General features: G+C 38.9%; 1 protein-coding gene across 5 annotated transcripts in view; it reads left to right on the top strand.

Annotated features, from left to right (window-relative positions):
- The window catches only part of LOC121649303, a 37171-nt gene that overhangs the window by 2372 nt on the left and 10907 nt on the right, over positions 1 to 23892 (top strand). For 3 of the 5 annotated variants that reach the window (XM_042000059.1, XM_042000051.1, XM_042000043.1), the window contains exons 2-3: positions 18697 to 18770; positions 22428 to 22493. In XM_042000059.1, the coding sequence (XP_041855993.1) occupies positions 18735 to 18770; positions 22428 to 22493 (102 nt within the window). In that variant the 5' untranslated portion in view covers positions 18697 to 18734. Of the gene's footprint in view, positions 1 to 8521; positions 8602 to 18696; positions 18771 to 22427; positions 22494 to 23892 lie in introns of all 5 variants that reach the window. The other 2 variants (XM_042000023.1, XM_042000033.1) reach the window with 1 other exon arrangement.

The following is a 23892-nucleotide window of genomic DNA, read 5'->3' as shown; positions in this document are numbered from 1 at the left end:
TTTGTCCACTTCTCAAAACGTCTGTCCAAACCACACCGTACAAAATCCAGCTTTTTCCTATTTTGTATAGATTTGCTCACTTATCTTGAACAGTTTAATTTCTTTTGTATGGTTGACCATATCTTCTTTACTTCTTAAATATAATAGTTCTGGGTCCAAAAAATAATTTGTATTGCTTTTATTGTTATGTACAGCAATTCTGAGAATATCCTTAGTGAAACTCTTTACATTACATCATGTACAAATTTATTTGCTGGTGGTGGATTTCTTTTCCTGTACTGTCCTTTTCATTCATGGTGCGAAGATTAAAATTCAAAGAGGGCAGACTTTATAACATTGTCTAATTGTTAACATAACACAAGAGTTAAAGCACATAACTCAAATTTATAGCACAGCAATTAAAAAAGGTTGAATTTCAGCTAAATCTGCATCTCCCATGAGCCTTTGCGGTCCAGATTATGTTGCGTTTTGAAAATAGCCCCGCCCCCTCTGACAGAAACATAACATGTTGAGTTTTCTTGGCTAATCATTATTATTACACTGCACAATGTAGAAAACTATTAGAAACCAATTATTTGAAAATGATGATTAGTCACTACTAAAAAGTTTTTCTGGGCTAAGATTGTGGAGTCCCTGTGTGAAGTAAAACAAGCGCACCCTGAAGAAGGGGAGGACTATTTTCTCGATTTATCTCGTATTCTATTGGCTGGAAGAGGTTTGACAGACAGCTCTTTCAGCAACCCAAGAGAGAAGAAAAAATACCCAAGAGCAGAAGTTTTGAGAGCAGAGAAAGTGCCTGAGTGTGAGGGAACGAGACCAAGTCTGAGCGCAGAGTTTTGAAAGGAAGAACAATATATTTGAAAGCAAGAGGGACTTTCTGAGTGTGAGAGCAGAGTTTAGAGAGAGAGCAAGATGATATTTGAGCATGACAAACTAGAAATCTTGCTCTCAAAGCAAACAATTAAGCTTTCCCCAAGGAAAATGGGTTTGAGACCACTGGTATAGAGGAGGGCCATTATTCTGCACTTTAGTGCAGAATCACCTACTATCCTGCAGGTTTTACATGCTTCCCTGCAGCAACACATCTGACCCACATGGAAGCTTGTTGTCATGTTTTGCACAATCCTCTTAATGACCCATTATTAATTTGACTCAAGTGTATTGGAGCAGGTAAACATATCTGCTTCTCACAGGTCCTGATCAGACCATTTTGACACAAGAGGGAAAACGTAACTATCTTCAACTAACTTAATAAATTTAACTAATTCACAGCAGAACTTGAACTTGAAATTTCCACTTTTTGTAAATAAATTTTTGTAGGCTTTATGGTCATGAGCGGACCGAAAGAACGAGATCGCGAATACAAATGGCCGAAATGAGTTTTCTTCGCAGGCGGGCCGGACTCTCCCTTAGAGATAGGGTAAGAAGCTCGGTGATCCGGGAGGGGCTCAGAGTAGAGCCTCTGCTCCTCCACATCGAGAAGAGCCAGATGAGGTGGCTTGGGCATCTGGTTAGGATGCCTCCTGGACGCCTCCCTGGTGAGGTGTTCCGGGCATGTTCCACCGTAAAGAGGCTCTGGGGAAGACCTAGGACACGCTGGATGGACTACATCTCTCGGCTGGCCTGGGAACGCCTCGGGATCCCTCCGGATGAGCTAGTGAATGTGGCCGGGGAGAGGGAAGTCTGGGTTTCCCTGCTTAGGCAGCTGCCCTGTGACCTGACAAGCTGGATAAGCAGCAGAAAACGGATGGACGGACAACAGAACTTAAACAATTTAGACTCTTAACTCATTGGGGAAGCAAATATAAATAATCCTAATTCTACATAAAGATTAAACAAAGTAATACAAAATGATAGAAAATCTAAACCCCTCTTCCACCATCATGTGTTCAATGGAAGCATCCAATTAGGCTGCAGCCTCAGTCAGAGATCCACGTCAGCTGGGACTCTCTGGGCAGGCTTGGGCCTCCCCACAGCAACTTCCCCAGGAACTGGTAACTCAAAGAAAAATGTGTATTAACTGAAAGTAAACAGACAAGAATGAGTCAACTAAAAGTGCGCACCCAATTAGTTAATCACCGAGCCAAACTTGATAATAAAAATGTGAAATATAAAAGAAATGGTAAATATTACAAATAAAGTGTGTATTGAATTAACTGAAATAAAGAAAAAAGGTTACCAGGCTCGATGTGTGTGGCTGTCTAGGCGGCCATCACACCAGCTAAATAAAACTTGTTTAGAGATGCAGATGTTATGAGACCTTTTGAAAAAAAAAGAAAAAACAACTTTATTGTTAGGCAAGGACTCCTCCGAGACAGAAGGCAGATTAACCTTTTGTTGTCATCACAGAAGCAACAAGGAATTGTCTTACTGCCAATGTGAGTAGATAGGATAGCTAATCTAAGATCCATTAGGCCAGTATGGGAAGCGAGAGAAGTCCTTGCAGATACAAACGAGGTCTGACCGGAAACAAATGTGGTGCTGGGTTATATAGAGCAGGGTGAGTGAATGGGAAACAGCTGTGGATAGTCAGGAGTCCAAATGACTAGAACAGATGTGAATAAATAGAAATCTGGAGGGTGCACTGGGTGTGAACCTGACTGAATCTGGTGTGGATGTAACACTTAAAATTATAATAACTCATAATGTTTTTATAAATATCTACTATAGGAAATTTGTTGTAATTTTTGAAGAACCATAACTTTATTTTTATTTTTAGATTTTAAAATAAAAAAAAACACAAAACTTTTGCAAAAGAAAAAAAATGCAATAGTAGCATACTGGTACTTTTAGTGTCAATGTAATTATTCCATGAATAATAAAAAAAAAAAAAAAATAAATTGCTAAAACTTGCATTTGTTACCAAAGTCAATGTCCAAGTCAGCTTTATTGTCAATTTCTTCACATGTAAAACACATACAAAGGAATCAAGATTCCTTTTTGGTATTATATCTATATTCAAAAACATTAGTTCTTCAGCATGTTTAGCCATGTATTAAGAGCCATTGTGTAAGGTCCAGAGCGCCACTTTTGGCTCCTGAGCCGCAGGTTGAAGACCCCTGATTTAGTGTTTGTAAACCAAAATTTACGGCATTTTCTTCATATAGTAGTAGACCTTCCTTTAAAGGAAAAGGACATTGTGCACATAAAGCTGTGATAAATTTTTTTAATGTTAATAACGATGAGACATGGAGGAGAAAAGTGTCGGCTGGCTCTATGGATGGATTTAAGAGCGTCACACCTGTGGGAGATGAGGATGTAATGCAAGAATAGCATTTCCTTCTCAGGGGAATACTAATAGATGGCAAACTAAACTTATAACAAGTTACTTGTACATATTCTAAAAAAAAAAACTATACACTCTAAGAAAAAAGGTCCGTAGAAAAACAGAGGAGTTGCTGGCGGAAAATTACCAGGAAACTGTACTGTTATTGTACGGACACTGCTGTTATTCAAAAAAGGGGAAATCTGTAGCCACACAGCATATGCTCCCGTTCATATACGGACACTGCCGTTACTCCGGAATTCCTTTAGTTGTAAAAAAAGTCTCGCTTTAAGACCAAATGAGGGACATAGAGATGTATCAGTAGAATATTTATTCTTGTTATTCATGTTTTCTCTGGAGTCCAATGACCCCGCAATTCATTTCTGTCTCCTGTGCAGGACATGAGTCTGAAACCTAAAAGTCATACGTCCTTTAAATTAATCGCAAAATTCACAAACAACAAAACAAAAACAAAAACCAACAACAAAAACATAAATAAAGCCACATAAAAATAAACAGTATCATGACATTCCATAATTACGTTCTTTACAACAGAAATCCCAAAGTCCACTACAAGGGACAGGCCATAAAAATCATGGAAAAACAATGTTTCTTACAAACAAATGATGCAGAGTTTCCAACTACAACACTTAAAACATTACAAAAGCAAAAGTGTTTTCCCTAGGACTTAAGAGGTTAAGGAAAGGAAAAAGAAATATCAACTCATTCTACTAATCACAAAAATAATTCAAACATAGTTTATGTCCTTAAAGTTTCCACTGATTTTCTAAGTCATTCAATTCCGAGAGGAACGTCAACAGTCCTGCTGGAACATGCTGCCTCTTTCTCCCCTTTTTCACTGCTTTTGTTCCTCTTTCAGGATTGATCCCCAGAAGGATTCTATAAAGAAAAAGAATGCATTATCTATATTAGTAACAGAACAAGGACACTTCATGACGACTGCTAACCCAAATCACATTTTGTTACATCTTGATGGTATTTAAACACATGTAGAGTTGGAGATCTCAACAGCCAAAAGTAATGAGAATTTTGGAGTCAGATTACATTTGGAGACTGTTGTGATTTGACAATGCTGTAGATGTGTCAATATAGCAACTGAAAAATAGATTAACAGAGTTAACTAAAGTTTGGAACGCAGGTAATGTTGCAGAGAGGGAGACATTGTTGAAGATTTTTTGTGGCCTACCTGTTCTGATCGACAGTCGTTACCGGTTACTGGCAATAATACACTACTACAATGTTGTTTGTCGTCCGCCAATAACACGCAGGAAGAATACGGTGTGGAGGAATACAGAACAAGCTCCGTTAAAACATAATTACGGAAGATTCCTTCAAATATTTACGATACATTTTCCCCTATTTTTACTGACTTTTCTTAGAGTGTAGGAAAGTAGTTTGTGTGGCTGCTTTGTAACAGGACCATTCGGTCATGACAACAACACCATGACGTACAGCTTTTTCCTTAAGACCCTTTCCAAACGTCAGGCCGAGCTGTGACTTTGTTATTTGGTGTCATCAGGATTGATTCCCAGAATTAACCTACAAACAAAAGAACCATTTTGTCAATTTTCAAAACAGTATTTCTCCATCTGTCAAAACTTGTTGCTGAATGCATCTTTTAGCTGCAGAAAAGGCATATGATTAAAAAAGGATCATGTTTAAATCATTCAGGATATCATCACTAAGAACAAATATTTAGAGTTGCTCAATTACACTAAGTTAAAATGCACACAAACTTACTCTTTTCTACTGACATATACGCATTTAAATTTTCATGAGGCAGTGAGAGGCAGTAATTTTTTAGATTTGTTTGCCTTTACTTGATTCAATTGGAAGACTCAGCCGTGCTGTGCGGAAGCTCTAAACCTAACTTCTACTTGTTGCTCCAGAACTGCTGTCGGGTCAAACTCCAAACGCCCTGGTCCCTGTGTGTGTTCTGCTTGTTGTGCCCCGGTACCAGAGAAGCAGTGGAGCACTTCTTCTAAACTTGCAGTCACTCTGTGGTCAATATTTTGGTCGAAAAGTGACAAAATAAGTCCAACAACTCCAATAAATTCTCTGCTTTCCTCGCTGCATACTCTTGGTCTTCAGGTCCTCTTCCACATCATCTGCTAGCTCTAAAATGTCTATTACCATCTCCCTGAAAAGTTCATGTCATCCATTATCTCTCTCCAGCCTCAGTTAGGGACCAAAGCAATGGTTCATACTGGACTAGCACTAAAGATCCAAAAACCCGGATTTTCACCCGCGAGGTATCCACAAGATGCATGTTCATGTGATCCCTCGCGGATCCAATTTTAGATCGCCTCGGATACTGACCGCATCATTGGCAGATCATGTTCACAGATCACGGGAAATACGTCGAACATCCGTGACGGATGCCCGCGGGATATTCGCGGACTTTTCATTCATGCAATATGTCTCATTTAATAGTTCTCTTCATTAATTATATGGTTTGGCGTGTAACCTTTCATGTAAAAGTACTAACCTAGTTAGGGCATTAAAATCACCCAGTCAGTTTCAAACATCACAATCATAGTTATAATGTGACAGTCTTTAATCTTGGTTTGTGTACCATCATCATGTTGTACAAATCATTTGACCAAATTACACATTACTATTTCAGTAAGCATTTATAAAATGACATTGTCAGATTAAACTGTATAAAGAATATCAGCATTATTAACTGAACAGTGGGAACAGAACAGAACGAAGCAGTCTAATAAATCAGGTGCATCTACAAAACTGCATAGCTGAATGAAAACATGTCAGACATGAAAAACAGACCAATGTTTTTCTTTTTTCTTAATTAAAGCACACAGTTTTATTTCAAATAAATGGATCTGATTCCTCTCAGCGGCTGCCTCTGGCTATATACACCACTGGGCGCTCTCCGGTGCACCATCCTGGAGGACATCTTTTGTAGGTCAACGAGGTGGTGCTGACACCTTTCTAACATGTCCGTGAGTCTTGTTGCCCTCCATTCAGGTGGATATGCTTTCCACACGTCTTTGTCTTCAGTGTCCGTCTCCTCGTCGCTCATCATGCATGCAGGCGCCCGTTGCAGGTATCTGTACTCCTCATTGGTTAAGATGAGCGTTAAGCAGATCGGCGTGAATTAATAAGCTTTAACAGAAAACATTAGATATTACTCTCAATGGAGAATGACATTTATAGGTCAATGAGAACACTTTAAATGTATACATTAAAAAATTAACATAATAAAACATTTTTACTGCCTCTGCACTGCCAGAAACTTCATCTTTATGCACAGTTCATACAACACATTTCAGTTGTATCCAGAGATAAAAATGTAATGTAATGTGATACAAAAGCAAATCAGAAATCTGATGCATTCTAAAGGATCTTAAAAATAAACAAATCTATAAGTGATTCAACTCACTCTATGTCTTCGGTTGTTGAGAGCTTTGGCCCTCAGATCCTCTTCCACTTTGTCTTCTGACAACTTCGATTCCCTCCTGATGTTCTCAAAGTATCTGTTGCTCCTACGAACACAAAAAGTGACACATTAATATGTGAAAGATCTTTTCAACAAATTGTCTTTCTTTGGAGAGATAAGCATTATTTTTAGAAGTTATTTTAGAGTCATAACTTACTTCTGATCAAAAAGGTGTCACATTCCTCTTCATCTGCAATTGTCCACAACATTGAATTTGTGCCACCGGAGTTGTGCTCAGACGTGAATCTGCAGATTACATCACAGAAAACACAACAAAGCAACATGAAACATGACAAATACTAAATCTACTCTGAAAATTTGTTAGTGACTATGTAAAATCAAAGTGTCATTATTTTGTATCTGAGTCAATTTAAGATGGACTAAAGCAGCATTAGTCTATGATCTGATGAATACGTAACCACTCAAGGTGATGCTGCATAGAAAATACATATCTTGTAAACAATTTACAAACTATTAAATGGTTATAGATGTCTTACCTCTCATTTCCTCTGTATTTGTGCCCGTCCTCCAGACTCCTGTGGATCCTTTTTACCTCACGCTAAAACAGCCGATATCACAAACAGATAAAATTTAGATCATGTGAAAAAAATATTTTGACAAACTTTTGAAACACCACATTACAGCGGCTTGTACAGCTGTTTTTTGTTTGTGCCTGTGTTTGCAGACATGTTTTGACTAAGGCAGTGGCTCCACAAAGTTTAACATACAGCCTTAGCATTTTTTCCTAAAATAGGGACAATGTGTGGATATTTATCACAGTGGTTCTGAATGTTTAAAGACTCCAGGTGGTGGTGGTGGTTGTGGTGGTGGATCCCAGGTTGTAACAGCAGTAACAGTGTATGAAGATGCATGTTAGATCTGTTTTACTCAAATCTATGAAAACAGCAATAAAGGCTTAGTGAATAACTTACAGATGGGTTGTAGGAATCTGCTGCAGAGTCTGTGGTTTCGGAGTTGCTGATGTAACTGCTCCTGCAGCCAGTCTGTTCTCCACAGCTTCAGTCAGTTCAACCAGTTTCTCCATCACCTTGCCAACTTTAAACATTTACAAGTGTGTTTTCCTACATGTCAGTTTTTGATTGTAAACATTGGAACATCGTTGCAGAAATCAAAGCATATGAATCCCATGTTTCTAAGTCACTGAAGGGAACAAGGATTGTTTCTATAGATTTTTTTTTTGCATATTAATATACATTTATAATGTAATTATGAATGACTTTAGCAAAGCTAATTTCCATCTTTAGTCCCTTATTGTTTAAACCACTTCAGAAAAACATTTTCTTTGCATGAACATTAATTTCACTCCTGTCAACAAAAGACAAAAAGGACAAGATGGTGTTGATCAAACAATTAAGAGAACTTGGGAAAGCATGTCATCCCATGTGGTGTATTGTGGGACGTAGCCGTCATACTTGCATTCTGTACTGTAATAATTCTGTACTACCTGTAAGCTATATATTTATACACACACACTTAGATACATACTGCTCATTGCACAACATACAGAAAACATTTTATCAAGTAACAATCTATAGATTGACAGGTAAAATAAATTCATGATGCTCTGCAACACAGGACCATAAACTATATGTTTTTAAATATGTTTATTTGTATTTTAATTAATTAATGATACATTTAATAAAACATGAATGCATTTAGTTATCATTTTAATTATTTAATAACATATTTAGGTACTTATTTAATGATATATTTAATTAATTCATTCTGTCACTTTACCACCTCCATAATGGCAGAGATACCTCAGATGCTGCTTTCCCCACCTCTTCCTCAGACGTCTGGTGCACACACACGTACCGGCAACAGAAGCAAACTGGTGAGAAAAGTATTGCTAGTTTTTTTTTTTTTTTTTTTTTTTTTTTTAACTTAACTGACACATTATTTTCCTCACTACAAGGAAATGCAGTAGTGTGGACTTCGCACTTTGAAAAAAATTAAACTTCTAGTTAATACCTCATTATGTGATGTTTAAAGTTAATGTGGCTTTCAGTCAAGAAATTACAGATAGAGCACTGTTAGTAATAAGGACTGTTATAGGCCGTAAGGTCATCCCTGTTATCGTTTCATCTCGCTCCCCAGTCTGAGGACCATACAATTCTTCCTCGGAAAAAAAAAGAGTGGTTCGCCTTTAGCTTAACTCCGAAAGTTCGGAGCTGATTATCCTGCACAAGTCACGTTAAACTATATTTGATTACATTCTGTACTTGCTAACTTGTCTGTGCTTTTCTTTAGAAAACAGAACCTCTGATCTGCATTTGTTAAATGGCTGTTGATTTCTTTTAGTAGTCTGGTAAAAGGATTATAATGAATATGTAAATAATGATAATAATAAAAAAATATGATGATGTAGTTGTTTTCAAATTCATTAAAGCATTAAAGACTTTATTAATTTAAGTCAATTGAACAATTTGTCAAGCCAGCTTTGTTTTTAAAGCACCTTATTGAACAAAAGTGCTCAACAGAAAACAGCTAAGAAGCTAAAACAAGAGTTTTAAAAAACCTGGTCTAATGGAGATTCATGAAATAAGCAGCAAATCTATTTATTTATGCTGCATTGTTTGTAGTACCCAGCTTTATTGTCAAAGGAAATTAGATCTAAAATTTCTATTATTTCCTTCCTTTATGTAGATGGTCCTCTGTGTCTTCAGTAATTTTCTTCCTTTTTTCATTGTTTTTTATTAACAGCACGCTGAGTGTAGAAAAGGCTGCATAAAAACCACCAACCAGGCCAGAAATCTGGGTGTACTGATGGACTCAGACCTTAACTTTGAAAAACACAAGGGAATTACAAAATCAGCCTCCTATCACCTTAAGAATATATCAAGGGTAAAAGATCTGATGTCTCAGCAGGACCTGGAAAAACTAGTCCATGCTTTCATCTTTAGTCGGCTTGATTATCGTAACAGTATTTTTACAGGTTCTACCTAAAAATCAATTAGACACCTGCAGCTTATTCAGAACTCTGCTGCTCGAGTCCTCACTAAGACTAAGAAAGTGGACCACATCAATCCAGCTCTGAGGTCTTTACACTGGCTGTCTGTTCGTCAGAGAATAGATTTTAAAGTTCTGCTGCTGGTCTATAAAGCTCTGAATGGTTTAGGATCAAAATACATCAGTGACCTCTTGACCCAGTATGAACCTGCCAGAACCCTCAGGTCGGGTCCAGTTTCTTATCAGTTCCCAGAATCAGAACCAGACATTGAGAAGCTGCATTCAGCTTCTATGCTCCACATGTCTGGAACAAACTCCCAGAAAGCTTCAGATCAGCTGAAACACTCAGTTTATTTAAATCAAGGTTAAAGACCCACCTGTTTTCTGCTGCATTTCAATAGTTTTTATTTTAGAAGTCAAAATCTACATCTGGTTCTTTTAAGCTGGAATCATGTTTTAATATTGTCTTTAACTTTATTTCTTGCATTTTATCTATTTTATTTTAGCATATTCATTCTGCTTTTATTCCTTTAATTGCATTTCATTTAATCTTTATTTATTATTATTTTTTTTAATGCACTTGTCTGCACCTTGCTGTCATGTACATGAAATGTACTATACAAATAAATTTGCCTTTGTCTTTGCCTTTTGCATTTAAAGGACTGACATTCTGGCCCTTTAAGGGGCAGAGCCTAGACTACCCATCAGCATCTTGTCAGGCCAGAGGGGAGAAAGAGGGGATAACAAAAGGAATTTCTTGCAGTTCAAAGTTTAGTGTGACAGTTTAATTCATAGTTTGCAATTTCTTTGTAACCCCACTTGGGTGTTTGTGCGTGAAGTCAAGTAAGTGTTGTATGTATGTTGGTAGGTGCTGATATTATGTTATTTCTGTTTTAGAACCACAACCAATGACCTCCAGTGTGCATAAGGGACAAACTGTAAAGATGAGTTGGCTTAATAAACCCTGCTTAAGTATAGCAGACACATTCTTTGGAGTTCTAACCGGACTCACAACAGCTATTTGAACACTCCAACCAGCACAGCACTGTCACTATCTTTCACTGAGGCAGGGTTGTTTTCCAGCCTATTTTAAACATTCAGAGGCAGCTTATCTTGATGTCAACTCTACTGATAAATATCCTCCCATTTCAATATTATCATTTGTTAGCAAATTATTATAAAAAAAAAGTTGTATAAAGTTAGATCTTTACTATGCAAATTGAAGATATCTGACTCTCTTCAGTCTGGCTTTATAAAAATAAAATATCCTTGTTCAAAAGGAGTGGAAAGAATCAAAACCGTATCTAATCCCACTCCTCCATACTCCAATGACATAAAAATGCCAAGCAATAGCATACATTACATATTATTATGAAAAAATAATAACAATAATACAAATAATAACAATCCTTAGCTTATATAACTTACAATACATAAAAACAAAAGTGGATCGATGCACTAATAATATTAATTATCTGACAGGACTTTCTCTGTTATTCAAGATCGTTATTGTCATTATGCAAGCATGACGAAATTTTAAGGAGTCGCGGCTTAGCAGACATAAATAAGAAAATTTAAAATATAACTGGCACACATATATACATTAAAAATGAAGATATAAATATATTAAAAAAATACAAGATATGACAAACTAGTTCAACTCTAACATAGCCTTCTATCCTGCAGGGATCCACAAGGTTCAGTTTGGGGTCCATTATTATTTTCTTTCTTACTCCCTTTAGCTGACATCATTAAATCTTTTAGTGATTGTTTTTCATCATTTCTATGCTGACGACATTCAGCCGTATGTGTTTTTAAGCTGCACCAGCCTGTCCACCCTAGTCCACTGTTAAACCCAGATTAGTGTTTGGCTTTCCAGCACTTACCTTGTTTCAAACACAAAGAAGACTGAGACCAGGATCTCTTCTTGAACTATATCCTGAAGTCATTCAGGCTGTTGCTTCTTTTTGTCCAGCTACTGAGTTTGGTCTTTAAAATCTTGGTGTAATATTGTATTCTTCTCTGGGCTTCAATTTGTATGTAAAATCTCTGTTTTGTTCCTGTTTGATACAGTTTTTAACTGCGACATATGTCCTCCTCAGCTGAACTGGGAAAAAATTGTTTATGGATTTGTGTCATCACATTTATATTAATGTAATGCCGTTTTTACAGGCTAGGACAAATAATCTCTTTTACACCTCCAAGCTATGCTGCAGCCAGATTATTAACACGCTCTAGCTGCTGAGCTCACATCAATCCTATTTAATTTTCTTTACACTGGCTTCCAATCTATTTTGGAATTAGTTGTAAAATTCTTATATTAACACACGGTGCACTAAACAAAAAGGTCCCAGAGTATATATGTCAGATTTTTACAAAATACACCAATTTTATGTGGTCCTTACCTGTTTATCAGTGTTTATTGCACTGAAGTTTTCTATGAATTCAAGTCATTTTGTGTACAACTAAAAAGCAAACCTGTGTTGGCAGCCCAAGACAGTTTATATGGCAGACATAAATAAGAAAATTTAAAATATAACTGTAACTACTGGGCTCCTGTTGCTGCTTGCATATGCTGTGTTTTATTGCATCATGAAACTTTATAAAGACTCTTAATCTATTTCTTTTAGTTGTTAGAAGTAAATCAGGGGTAGAGACTGAAATAACAGTTAAAACTACATCTGAACCAGCAGTTGTTGATTTTACAAGAATAAAGTTTTTTTTTTTTAAATCACCTTTACCACTTTTTGATTAGGTTACGATTAAGGGTGCTTTAGTTCAATTATTAAACGATTATCAAGATTTTCAATGCATGTTAGGATGTGATGTGGTGCTGTGAAGCCAAATACAGGCTAAATATGATGCTCCAGGCTGGAAATAAAAGTAGTGACGCGTGGCTTCTCAGTCTGGGGAGGCCGCAGCCCAATGACGGCTTCAGGAATGTGTATAATGAATGTCAGTAGGGCTGCAAAATAAATTAAATACATGTGAGATTTGTAAAGCGGACCTTGTGTACCACGGAAGTACATCATGCAGGATTTAAAAGCTGAAATTGAAATAAGATCCATTTGATAATTATGAAATACATAATCTGATTGGTCGACTAGTCGTTTTAATAGTCGGTGACTAATCGTCCATCAGAATAGTCATTAGTTGCAGCTCTAAATATCAATGTGTTAAAATGGGCCAGAACGAGTTAGAAACAGAGTTTTTAACTCTTAAAGTTACAGTGTGTAGCATTAAGTGTGATGAACTGGCACAGATGTGATGTATTTATAATTTTTCCTTTCATGGTTTAGAATTTTATGCAAGTAAAAATTTTTTCCCCCCATTGGTATAGTTTATGTATCTTAAGAATTTCTTGTTAAGCTTCTCAAAAAGAACAAACCAAACAAGTCCTGCAGGCTGCTCTGTAAAGCTTAATGCGTGATTATTTTTTTTTTGTTGATTATTTATTAAATTTGTAATACCTGTAAAGATATATGCATACTTGTGTATTGCAGGTATTATGTAAGTGTGTTCAGCAGGCACATGCTGGAGGCACTGAAGCTGTACCTGCTGGCATCAAAGAGGAGTCTGTCTGTTCATGTTTTTATTGTACACATCAACTCGTTGCATGAGATGTAAGAGGAGCGGTGAAGTAATTGAAGTGGCTGCATGGTGGTTACTTCAAGGTATGTTAGAAAGAGTAATTGTTTGTTGTAAGACTTTTACTTCCCCTCTGAGAAATGATCTTTTCCCACTACATGTTGAAGAGATAAATGATTAAATGATTGATGGATTATAAATGAGAAGGGAGCTGATTTTTCACAAAAATTGTTAATGTTCATCAATGAATTGTAGTCTTGGGTCAGTCAAATATGTCAGTACATATGGTTTTTACTTTTCTGGCATCCCCTTTCTTTCAGGGGGTCTGACAGGGTGTTTGTGAATTCATGTGCGTTCAAGGGTTTGTAAATTAGCAGGGATTTAAATGGGAAGTATTTAAACCAATAGCTCAATAAATTACCATCAGTATGATTTTAAATTATCTAGAGAAGAAAAGATTCAATTTTTATCTCAATAAAAACATTAGCAATAATTGTTTGAAAGCCGATGTTTTGCTGAACTGGTTGAGCCACATGTCCAGACATGAGGAGTAAATCCAGGCTTAGGAGTAGAGATCGACTGATACAGATCTTTTTTTTTTCACATCAGCCTTGGCTGATGGCCGATACGGGCTGCCAGTTTTCTTGAGCAGATATTTGGAGCACATACTGTTTTTGTTTCCTCAATTTACATCATAAAAATAATAATAATAATGGATTAGATTTATATAGATTTATATATAAGGTGAAGTGCAGGGTCTGAAATTAATCTTTTGACTCACCGGCCAAGTTGGCCGGTAGATGAAAAAATCCACTGGCCAAACATATTTTTTACTGGCCAAATGATTAAATTATTTTACACACACATGCCTCTACGCATGTTATTTTGTGTTGTATCCAAACTGAAAGTGGAAGTTACAACAACATTAAACAAAGGCAACAAGAAAATGGTTTTATTTGATACAGTGTAAATGTCTGAATCCATTAACTAAAACCTGATCAGACTCGTCCCTCTCTACTCTTCGTGTTTTCACACAGTCTGTGAAGTCTGGCTCCTAACAGTCCTTGTGCCACAGCATTACGGCCTTGGTGGGATCATACTCCCTGCTATTTGCTTTTTATTTTAGTGTTTAAAAAATAAATTGAACAAAAATTTATAATAAATAAATTTAAAGCTTGTTGATCTGATTCATGACAAATCAGCTGTTCGTTTTTTTGAGGAGTCACTTCAAGCCCGTTATGCAGCTGTCGTCACCCTTCAGGTTGAAAACAGCTAAGCTAAGCTAACAGGCTAACATCACATCCAACAGTGCTGTTGGAGTGCTGCTGTGCTGACAGTTGTATTACCGCCCACAGTCGGCACGCGCAGGTGTGTTACCACCTACAGTCAGCACGCACAGGTGTGTTACCACCTACAGTCGGCGTGTGAGAAGCGAGCAGAATGGGCCGTGAAGCAGACAGAAGGCGCCGCTATATCCAAACCATCACTTTATTGAACTTTCTGGTTGGGGCTGTAATCTCTGCTGATTTATCCTCCAGTTCACCGTGCTGTCTTTTGGAAAGCTGGCCGGCTCCCGCTAAAGATCTCCACATATTTACCCTACTTAAGTAGCCGGAGCTAAACGGTAAACAGAACTGAAACGGTGCAGCGCGTTCTCGTGTCAGGTGCGAGTGTTTGCGTCAGTGCATGTTTGTGTATGTGCGCATGGAACTGCCCACCTTCCGGTCATTGGATGACCCAATCTAGCGCCACTGCTGTAATGACAAAAACAATGATGTTACAAGTCTTTTTTTTTTTTGAAGAAGAAGAAGGAAACATTTGAAAAAATGAAGGTTCTGAAAGTTCCTAATCCTCCCAGTTTAGGAGCTGTGGGTTATAAACCTGTACTGGCACATGTACACAATGATGCAGTTGGATGAACTGCTTCTCCACCTCATCAGTCTCTTCAGAAGTTGGTTCGTGTGCCAGAGAATTTCTATTAAAGAACATGAATAACATGTATGAGGTGAAAAGCAGTCTAGCATTTGATAAAGTGCTATATAAATCTAATCCATTATTATTATTATTATTATTATTATTATTATTATACACTTGAACGCTACAGGCACTCATGCGAACTAGACCATGAACACGACAGGTCGTAGGGAAATACAGTGGCTGATTGTTTTGAAGACCGTCTCTTGCATCTTGTCCACAACTACCGGCATCTGATTTTTCCTCCCCATGATAAACACTCGTGCTTAAACAGTTGGCAACAAATTAGAAGCGTTTTGGGGGTTGATGCCCTGGAAATACAATGTGACAAGTAGACAGACCTTTTCACTATTTCAAAGTCCAGTGCTGTGTACTCCCCCTAGTGGTGACCTCCAGTATTGATAGTTTTTTCTGTGTCCTGCCTCCATCGTTTGCAGTAACAATATATGCAAATGTAGTGGAACATACATGGAATATTCCAGCCCTTACAGAGCCACGATGAGTGAACAGCTGCTGTTCTCTCATCTGAACCTCACAGAAATGGCCTCTTTTGACTTTACCTTCAGTTTAAAACTGTAGTGATGAAGATATCTGTGCTAAATCTTTGTTTTGTTTTTATACATTAGATGCATTTAACAAAAGAACGACCAAGACGGTGAATTAAACCGTTTTGAAATGTGTATCAATTAAATCATAATGCCTTGCTGGTCCCTGACTTCTTCTAAAACTGTGTGAGTTTTCATTAAAACAAGTTTTAATATTTAGTATGTAAAGAACAAATAAATATAATCATATTCTGGCAACAGGTGGTTATTTCAATGCAAAGAATTTTGCACTGTTTTATTTTTAGACTACTGACATTCGGGATCAGATCATGTGGAAGTATTCTGTAAAGCAGAGATCCCCAACTCCAGTCCTCAAGGTTCACTGTCCTGCAGACATTCAATGTTTCCCTGGTTCAACACACCTGACTCAAATTAATGGCTCATTAGCAGACTTGCGCAGAGCTTGTCAGAGAGCCGTTTAATTTGAATCAAGTGTTGCAGCTGAGAGACATCTAAGACCTGCAGGATAGTGGGCCTTGAGGACCAGGGTTGGAAATCACTGCTGTAAAGGGTGGGAAGCAAATATTAATCAATGCTGTGTTCAGCATCATACTGGACTGTGCAGGAATAAACGTCTATATAATCAAGGTCAATCAAAGTGCACTGAAACCCAGCAGCTCAGAGGAGTTTAGTTAGCTGGCAGAAGGACGTACAGCGGAGATTATGAGCCAGAAATATTTTTACCTTCTCTCTGCATCGCAGTCGTATCAACCACATGCATGTGGAAAGAAAGCAAGAATATTTATCCTGTCATGAGAATCTAGACTATATACTACGAGGCTAAAACAACTATTTAGAAGTCCCAATCAGTGCAGATCAGGGGCCTCATCATTATTGGCATAGGAGCAAATACCGCCATACACCAAATATAGTCAACTTTTGGGATTTATGAAAACCAAACTTGGTGGGAAAATGTTCCTACCTCCACACAAACTCTGACCATGCGGACTCACAAAATCTGGGAAAACAGGAAACTCTGACATCAATGGTAAAGAATTAAATCAAGGAAAGGAGAGTCTGCTGCCAACATTTACCAGTCTGTAAAAGAAAATGCGAGAAGTAAATTTCAGTCATTTATTCTGAGATCCAGCAGAGTGGGACAGACCGAAGCGTCTAGAAGTGATGAAACACACAAGATGTGGATTTCCTTTATTTACTTATTTATTATTTATTTATTCTTGCACAATCCTCTTTTAATTGTTGTCCCAATTGCCATCAAGACAGTCTCTATTTCCTGCAACTTCTTGGACACATTGTTAATAGCGTTGCTCGTGTTCTTCTGCACCTGCAGGACTTCCTCTGAGGACACGGCTGCTGCGGTGCTGCATAGATCTCTAGCCTCACCCTCTCCAATCACAGCTGTAGCACTGCCGACCCAGTCTGAACACCCAGGAGCTATAAAGAAATAATATTTAACACTAAATAAACTGCTTCCAATCTCAGATGTACATATTTATTTTATAAATTTAAACAAAAGACTACATTACCGACATCATTACTGTCTTTTAGTAGATGCTTTTCTTCAAAACAATATACTGTGGGCTGTAGTGTCTTGCCAAAGGCCCCAACTGGAAGGTGTTACTGTTCACTCCTGTAGGATTTGAACTTTGATCTCCCGCATGGCACATGGATGCTCTACCGACTGAGATATCCAGCTGCAACGTCCAATGCCTCTGGCGTGTCTTCCACTTCTGACACTGTGATGACGGCATCAGCCACCTGCTGCTATTATTCTGCCTTTCTGAAACCAGTAATGCCCACGCCGTGCCCACCAATGAAACATTTTTACGTTTTTCAACGTGGTCCATCAGGATCTCAGTCTCACACATGGGAAAATTCAGCTTCTTCTCCTTTTTTCCCTCCCGAGCCATCATGGAAACGATGTGATGAATATGTATCATAGGTGTCCACCTGACCATTTATAGCCACCATGTGGGCGTGGGAAGGCGTTCCCTCATGTGCGGCAGCTTTAGAGTTGATTCAGATTTATAAACGGAAACAGGTGTAGGACTTGTGCGCAGGCTTTTATAAATCTGGAAGATGTAGTGTGCCGCATCTCCTTTTTGCGTCGCAGACGCCGCCTGTAGTTTGCTTTGCTACGCACAGATTTATAAATGAGGCTCCTGGTCTCTTCTGCTGCTGCATGGCTTTGCCTCACGACGGTGTCTTTTCTTTTATTTCCCTCTCCAGCTTTGTGCTGCAGCCACTTCTAGGCTTCATAAAACAAGCAGGTATAGAACTCTTTGGAGTTTTTGCTCTGCTGAAACTCTTTTATTTGACTTTATAGATCAGTGGAAGGAAACTGGTTTATCAGCTGATCGCAGCCGATACGCACCCGCGATATATGAGTCCGATATATCGGCCGGCCGGCCATGTGTTGGTCTTTCCTTACTTGGGACCCTTTCAGAACCAGTTTTCATTAGCATCAATTACTCGTCCAGACTTCTGGTGGCCTGGTTCCAACTTTTTTGAAATGTGTTGACATCATCAAATTGTAAATGAGAAAAATTTTTTCATGAAATGGCAAAATGTTTCTGTTTCAACATCTGATATGTTGTTTATAGGATGTTTAGGAAAGATTTGCTAATCACTGCAATCAGTTTTGATTCACATTTTACGCAGCGTCTCAGCTTTTGGAATTAGGTTTTTCGAGAGGATGATGGGGGCAGAACTGTGTGTCAATCAAGAACTGATCCATTTTATATAATGCATTTTCTCCCAGTATCTCTATACTACATATATTTCTGACTGTTTTCTAATCTTGCCATGAGGTCTAAGATATTGTTCTGATTATGGCTTTCCCCTGCTTTCAGACTCATCATACAGTAAACTGGAAGGCCAGCAGGGCAGCATGACATCATCTCAAAAGGTCTACCTTTTTCTCGGGGTAAGTGTCACCTTTGCAGCTCACATACATTCTTGTTTGATAAGATAATCAAAATCAAAATAATATTTAAAAAACAATTACACTCATGGCCACCTTATCACTGAGTAGATTAGATATAATCAGCCAATCACACAGCAGCAACTCAACACGTCTAGTCATGTAGACATGGTAAAGATGACTTGCTGAAGTTCAAACTTGAGCATCAGAGCAAGGGGAAAAGGAGATTAAAATGACTTTGAATGTGGCATGGTTGCTGGTATTTCAGAAACTGCTGATCTACTGGGACACAGAGGTCAGAGGTGAATGGGCAGACTGGTTGGAGATGAAAGAAAGGTAACAGAAAGTCAAATGAGCACTGGTTCCAACCAAGTTATGCAGACCAGCATGTCTGAACACACAACATGTCCAACCTTGAAGCAGATGGGCTACAGCAGCAGAAGACCACACCGGGTGCCTCCTATCAGCTAAGAACAGGAAACTGAGGCTACAATTCACACAGACTCACCAACACTGAACAAAAGAAGAAGGAGAAACGTTGCTGGTCTGATGAGTCTCCATTTCAACTCCACATTCAGAATTTGGTGTAAACATCATAAAAACATGATGCCATCCTGCCTTGAATCAACAGTTCAGGCTGCTGCTGGTGTAACGATGTGGGGGATATTTTCCCTTTAGGGCCTCTTAGTACCAACACAGCCTGGTTTAACCACCACAGCAGAGTATTGTTGCTGACCATGTCCATCCTTTTATGACCACAGTGGAGCATCTTCTGATGCTACTTCCAGCAGGATAATGCACCATGTCACAAAGCTCAGGGGTCTCATTTATAAAACTGTGCGTAGGATTCTTACTAAAAGTGTACTTACGCCCAAAACCGGAAGTTGGCGTACACCATAAAATATTCTGATTTATAAAACCGTGCGTACGCACAGGTGCAAGCAATTTCCCCTTTATAAATCACACTCGTCCTTGAAGTTTGCGCAGGTGAATTTGGCTCATGTTCCGCCCACTACACGCCCACTTTCCACCATAAATGGTCAATGCAAAGTACCTCAGCGTGTATTAAAATGAGCCAGCTGATCCATGTTGTGATCCATGAACAATGGCAACCGCAGGGAAGCGAACCAAAAAACGCAACTTCACAGAGGCAGAAATCGATGCATTAGTGAGTGAGGTGGAGAGTCGAAAAATTATTTTGTTTGGTAGCCACAGTAGTGGCGTGACAAATAAGAGTAAGTGTCGTGAGTGGCAACACATAGTTACCTCAGTTAACTCTGTGAGCGGGACAGAGCGGACCATGGCGAGATCAAAAAGAAACCATCAATGAACTGAAGGAAATCAGAACAACACTGCATAATTTGTGTGACATTATGTTCGACATTTCAAACACATTAAAAGAGCTTGTGAAAAAGTGAACCTTATTGTCTGCTTAATCGCTGCATGACCTCCTCACGGAGCCGTGCCCCGTGTTGGAACTCCCTGTGTCTGGGAGGGGGCTGTGGGTGAGGGTCGGCATTCCGAGGAGGGGGGAGGCCAGGAGGTAGTTGGATGCCGTGCCTCAGTGCCAGGTTGTGCAGCACGCCACACGCCCTCACGATCCTGCGCACCTTTTGGGGATGGTACAATAATCTACCCCCTGACGCATCCAGACACCGCCACCGGCATTTTAAAAGGCCGATGGCGCGCTCTACAGTTGAGCGCGCACGGGAGTGAGCGGTATTGAACAGGGTCTCCTCTGCGCTCTGGGGGTTTGGGAAGGGGGTCAGGAGCCAGCGCCGGAGGGGGTAGCCACTGTCTCCTGCATTTCAATGAAACAGTGCAACAGTGGTCTGCATCTGGCTAAGCTGGTTGTCAATATAAAGTTATTGTCTTACCAAGAAGCCAGCCATCACGTACAGCGCCTGCCTGCAGTCTCTTCTCTACACTGCTTTGCGCTAGGATGTAAGAGTCATGTGTAGAGCCAGGCCATCGTGCAACTACATTTGTCAACATCATGTTGGATTGACATATGACTTGAACATTGATAGTATGCACATGCTTCCTATTGACATACATGAATTCATCGACATATGGGGCCCTTATAGCAATATGAGTGCAGTCAATTGCGCCGATTACATTAGGAAAACCGGACATTGCTGCAAATTGCCTTTTAATGTCGGCCTGTTCTCCTGCAATATAGAGAAATTGGATGTGGAAGAGTGTAGCAGGACGCATAGACAGCGGAGACGGGTTATGAACTCTTGCCGGGTTGAAGTCATGCACGCTGACCAGTGAGCCGAAATCACATCTGCGGTCATACAGCCAGAGCGCAAAATTAATTGGAGACATGGTGACAGGACCCCACGCTGCCACAAGAGGACTCTGGATGCAGTGTGTTGTTAATTCCCCACCTCTCCATCTGTGTCGCCAATTCCCCCAGCCTCCAAAACCAGCGTACGCATGGGTCAGAGCTGCCGTGAAAGACCGCACATTTTCACGTCAAGTTTGTTTTTTATAAATCACAACCTTTGCGTGAAAAGAGGCGTACGCCAGTTTCAGGCCCCATTTTGTGCGTACGCAACGGTTATAAATGAGACCCCAGATCATTCTAGACCATAACAATAAGTTCACTGGACTCCAACGGCCTCCACAGCCACCAGATCTCTGTCCAGTAGAGCAGCTTTGGGATGAGGTGGAACGGAAGATTCTCATCATGGATGTATAGCAACTGTGTGATGCTGTCACGTCAGGATTTTCTGTTAGAACAGAAAATAATCTCACCTCATGAAGAAAGTCCAACAAAGACTCCTTTCTCAGGAAAAGGGCTGTACTCTTCAAATCGATTTATTTTGGCAGTGCTACAGCTGCATGATGCAGGAGAGGACTTGTTCTGGGTGACAAGGTGATGAGAACATCTGGGTGATGAGGTCATGAGAACAGTCAAGGGGATTGTTAAAAGCTGGTCAACACCCCCAACCCATACTCTGCAATAATCTTCAGGCAATGAACTTTGTGTCTCTTCCCTCTGTGGAAATGTATTTCAAGTTTGCACAAAAACTTGAAACACATCTCCACCCTGCAGGCACACAAGTACCCACCCAACATGTCATGTCACTGCATCTTTTTACTGCTGCACTTATTTTCACACTGATTATAGTCAGTAGGAATTTTAGAGGTAGCTTGTAAAGATAATTAACACTAGAACAAGAGGAACAAGAGTAAACACCTTTCTACTTGCTTTATCATTATATAACTATATTATCGTGATTTGCAGCTGAATTTCTGTTGGTTGGCTGATTATACTTTCTGTCTTTCATCTGTCCGTCTGTTCGTTTGTCCGTCTATCCATCTATCCTTCCATCCTTCCTTCCTTCCTTCCTCCCTTCCTAATTCTTTTAAATCTTAGTGTTGTGCGATATGTTTCTTTCTTTGTGAACCACTATGAATGCGAGCGCTCCGTATGGTGTCTTTCAGATGTGATTTTCTTAACCTTTGGGAAGGTCCCCCACCCTCCCTGACCTCCACCCGCCTGCTTATGCAACATTGAAAGTTCACGTGTCTGCCAGCCTTCAGGCAGCTGTCCTTGAAGACCAGCTTAGACAGCTTTATAAGCTGTTGTTATGTATTTGAATAATTAGTCTTCTAACAATTATTCCTTACTGTCACTGTGTCTCCTAGGTTTTCCTGAGCACCATAAACCTGTTGAAGGGCGGCTGTGAGGACTATTTTGCTCTGAGCGAGTGGGTATGTATTCATTGTACAGCCTTTTTAGTCAACTGCCTTCCTGCTTAAAGAAAGGAAGAATTTCTGTCCAGTCTCTCTGAGAGACTTGTTTGTATCAGGGTCTCTCTAACCTTTTAAAAATGCTACGTTCCACTGATCTTTGTTACTGCCAGAGCATCTTAAATGGGTGTATGTAATCTATAGGTCTGTGACCAGAGATAAAATATTTCTTAGTTTTTCACATTAGAAAGTTAATTTTATGGCGTTTTGTGAGACTGTAACAATAAGAAGCGTCAGCTGCAATAAAGACATTTAATACATTTCTCTCTCTCAGCTATACGTTCACTTTTTGTTTTTGTTTTTAAAATATTTGTTAGAACTTCTCAGAAGAAGAGCTGCAGCATTCTGTACATTTTGTAACCTCGAAGCACTCGGAGAGCACAGACCTCCACAAAGTGCATTTAGAACAGGGTAAACATCGACATAGCTGCTGCTTGTTCAGCGCTGTTCGTTGAATCAGAAATGAGAAGGATTTCGTTGAGCATCAAGTTAATGAAGAGTGACACAGACCACATAAATAATATTTTTTCCTCTTAATTTGGGCGTCTAACCCATTAAAAACGGCGGGCCTTTAACCTCTGTGTTACAACGGCAGTTCAACCCCTGTTTGCTTCTTATTCTTTTTTTTTTTAATTATTCTTATATGTATTCTTCATTTTCCCAGAAGAGCCTCTAACCCTCCGATTTTACTTTAAATTTAGTTTGTTTTTGATCTGGAATAGACATCTGTTTTTCAAAGAGAACAACAAATTTAATGTAGTCAGTCATGCAGAATTTTATTAAAAAGGTTTCTGCTTACCCTTTTCTCTCTGACGTCACAAATATTGCTGCCATCAAAGTCAGGATGTTTTTCTTTAGGCTCATAATCAGCCATTCTATTCTGAAGAAAACTCATGTTAATATATCAAAATATTTCTAAACAAAAACTCACTCCTCACGTTTTCTCCTCCTTTTCTGATCACGTCTGTCTGTGGAGCAACTATGTTTATGGCAACTAATGACAAACACAAATTACTGGCAAATTTAGAGGAAACTCTACAAAAATCAGAGGAACGACCAAATTCACCGATGTTCCAGATGTTTGCGCTTGCCCTGAACCTGTGAAGAGTCCCTTAAAAAATGACTGGATCCAGGTGGTGATCATCAAAATCCATCCATTAATCAAATTAATTTGAGACTTTGTAATTAATTATTCTTGATTAATTGCATTTTAATCGCATAACAATATTTGCACCAAACGCATAATTTTTTTTAATTTAAATTTACGACTGACTCAAATAATAGATAGAAATTAATGTTATAAACTCAAGCTCTAGCAATGTCTGGAAATTAAACTGCATTTCTTTTAAAAAATGTAGAA

This window comes from Melanotaenia boesemani, chromosome 2 (assembly GCF_017639745.1).
Source record: "Melanotaenia boesemani isolate fMelBoe1 chromosome 2, fMelBoe1.pri, whole genome shotgun sequence".
NCBI classification, from domain to species: Eukaryota; Metazoa; Chordata; class Actinopteri; order Atheriniformes; family Melanotaeniidae; genus Melanotaenia; species Melanotaenia boesemani.
This window is presented reverse-complemented; position numbering and strand designations above follow the sequence as displayed.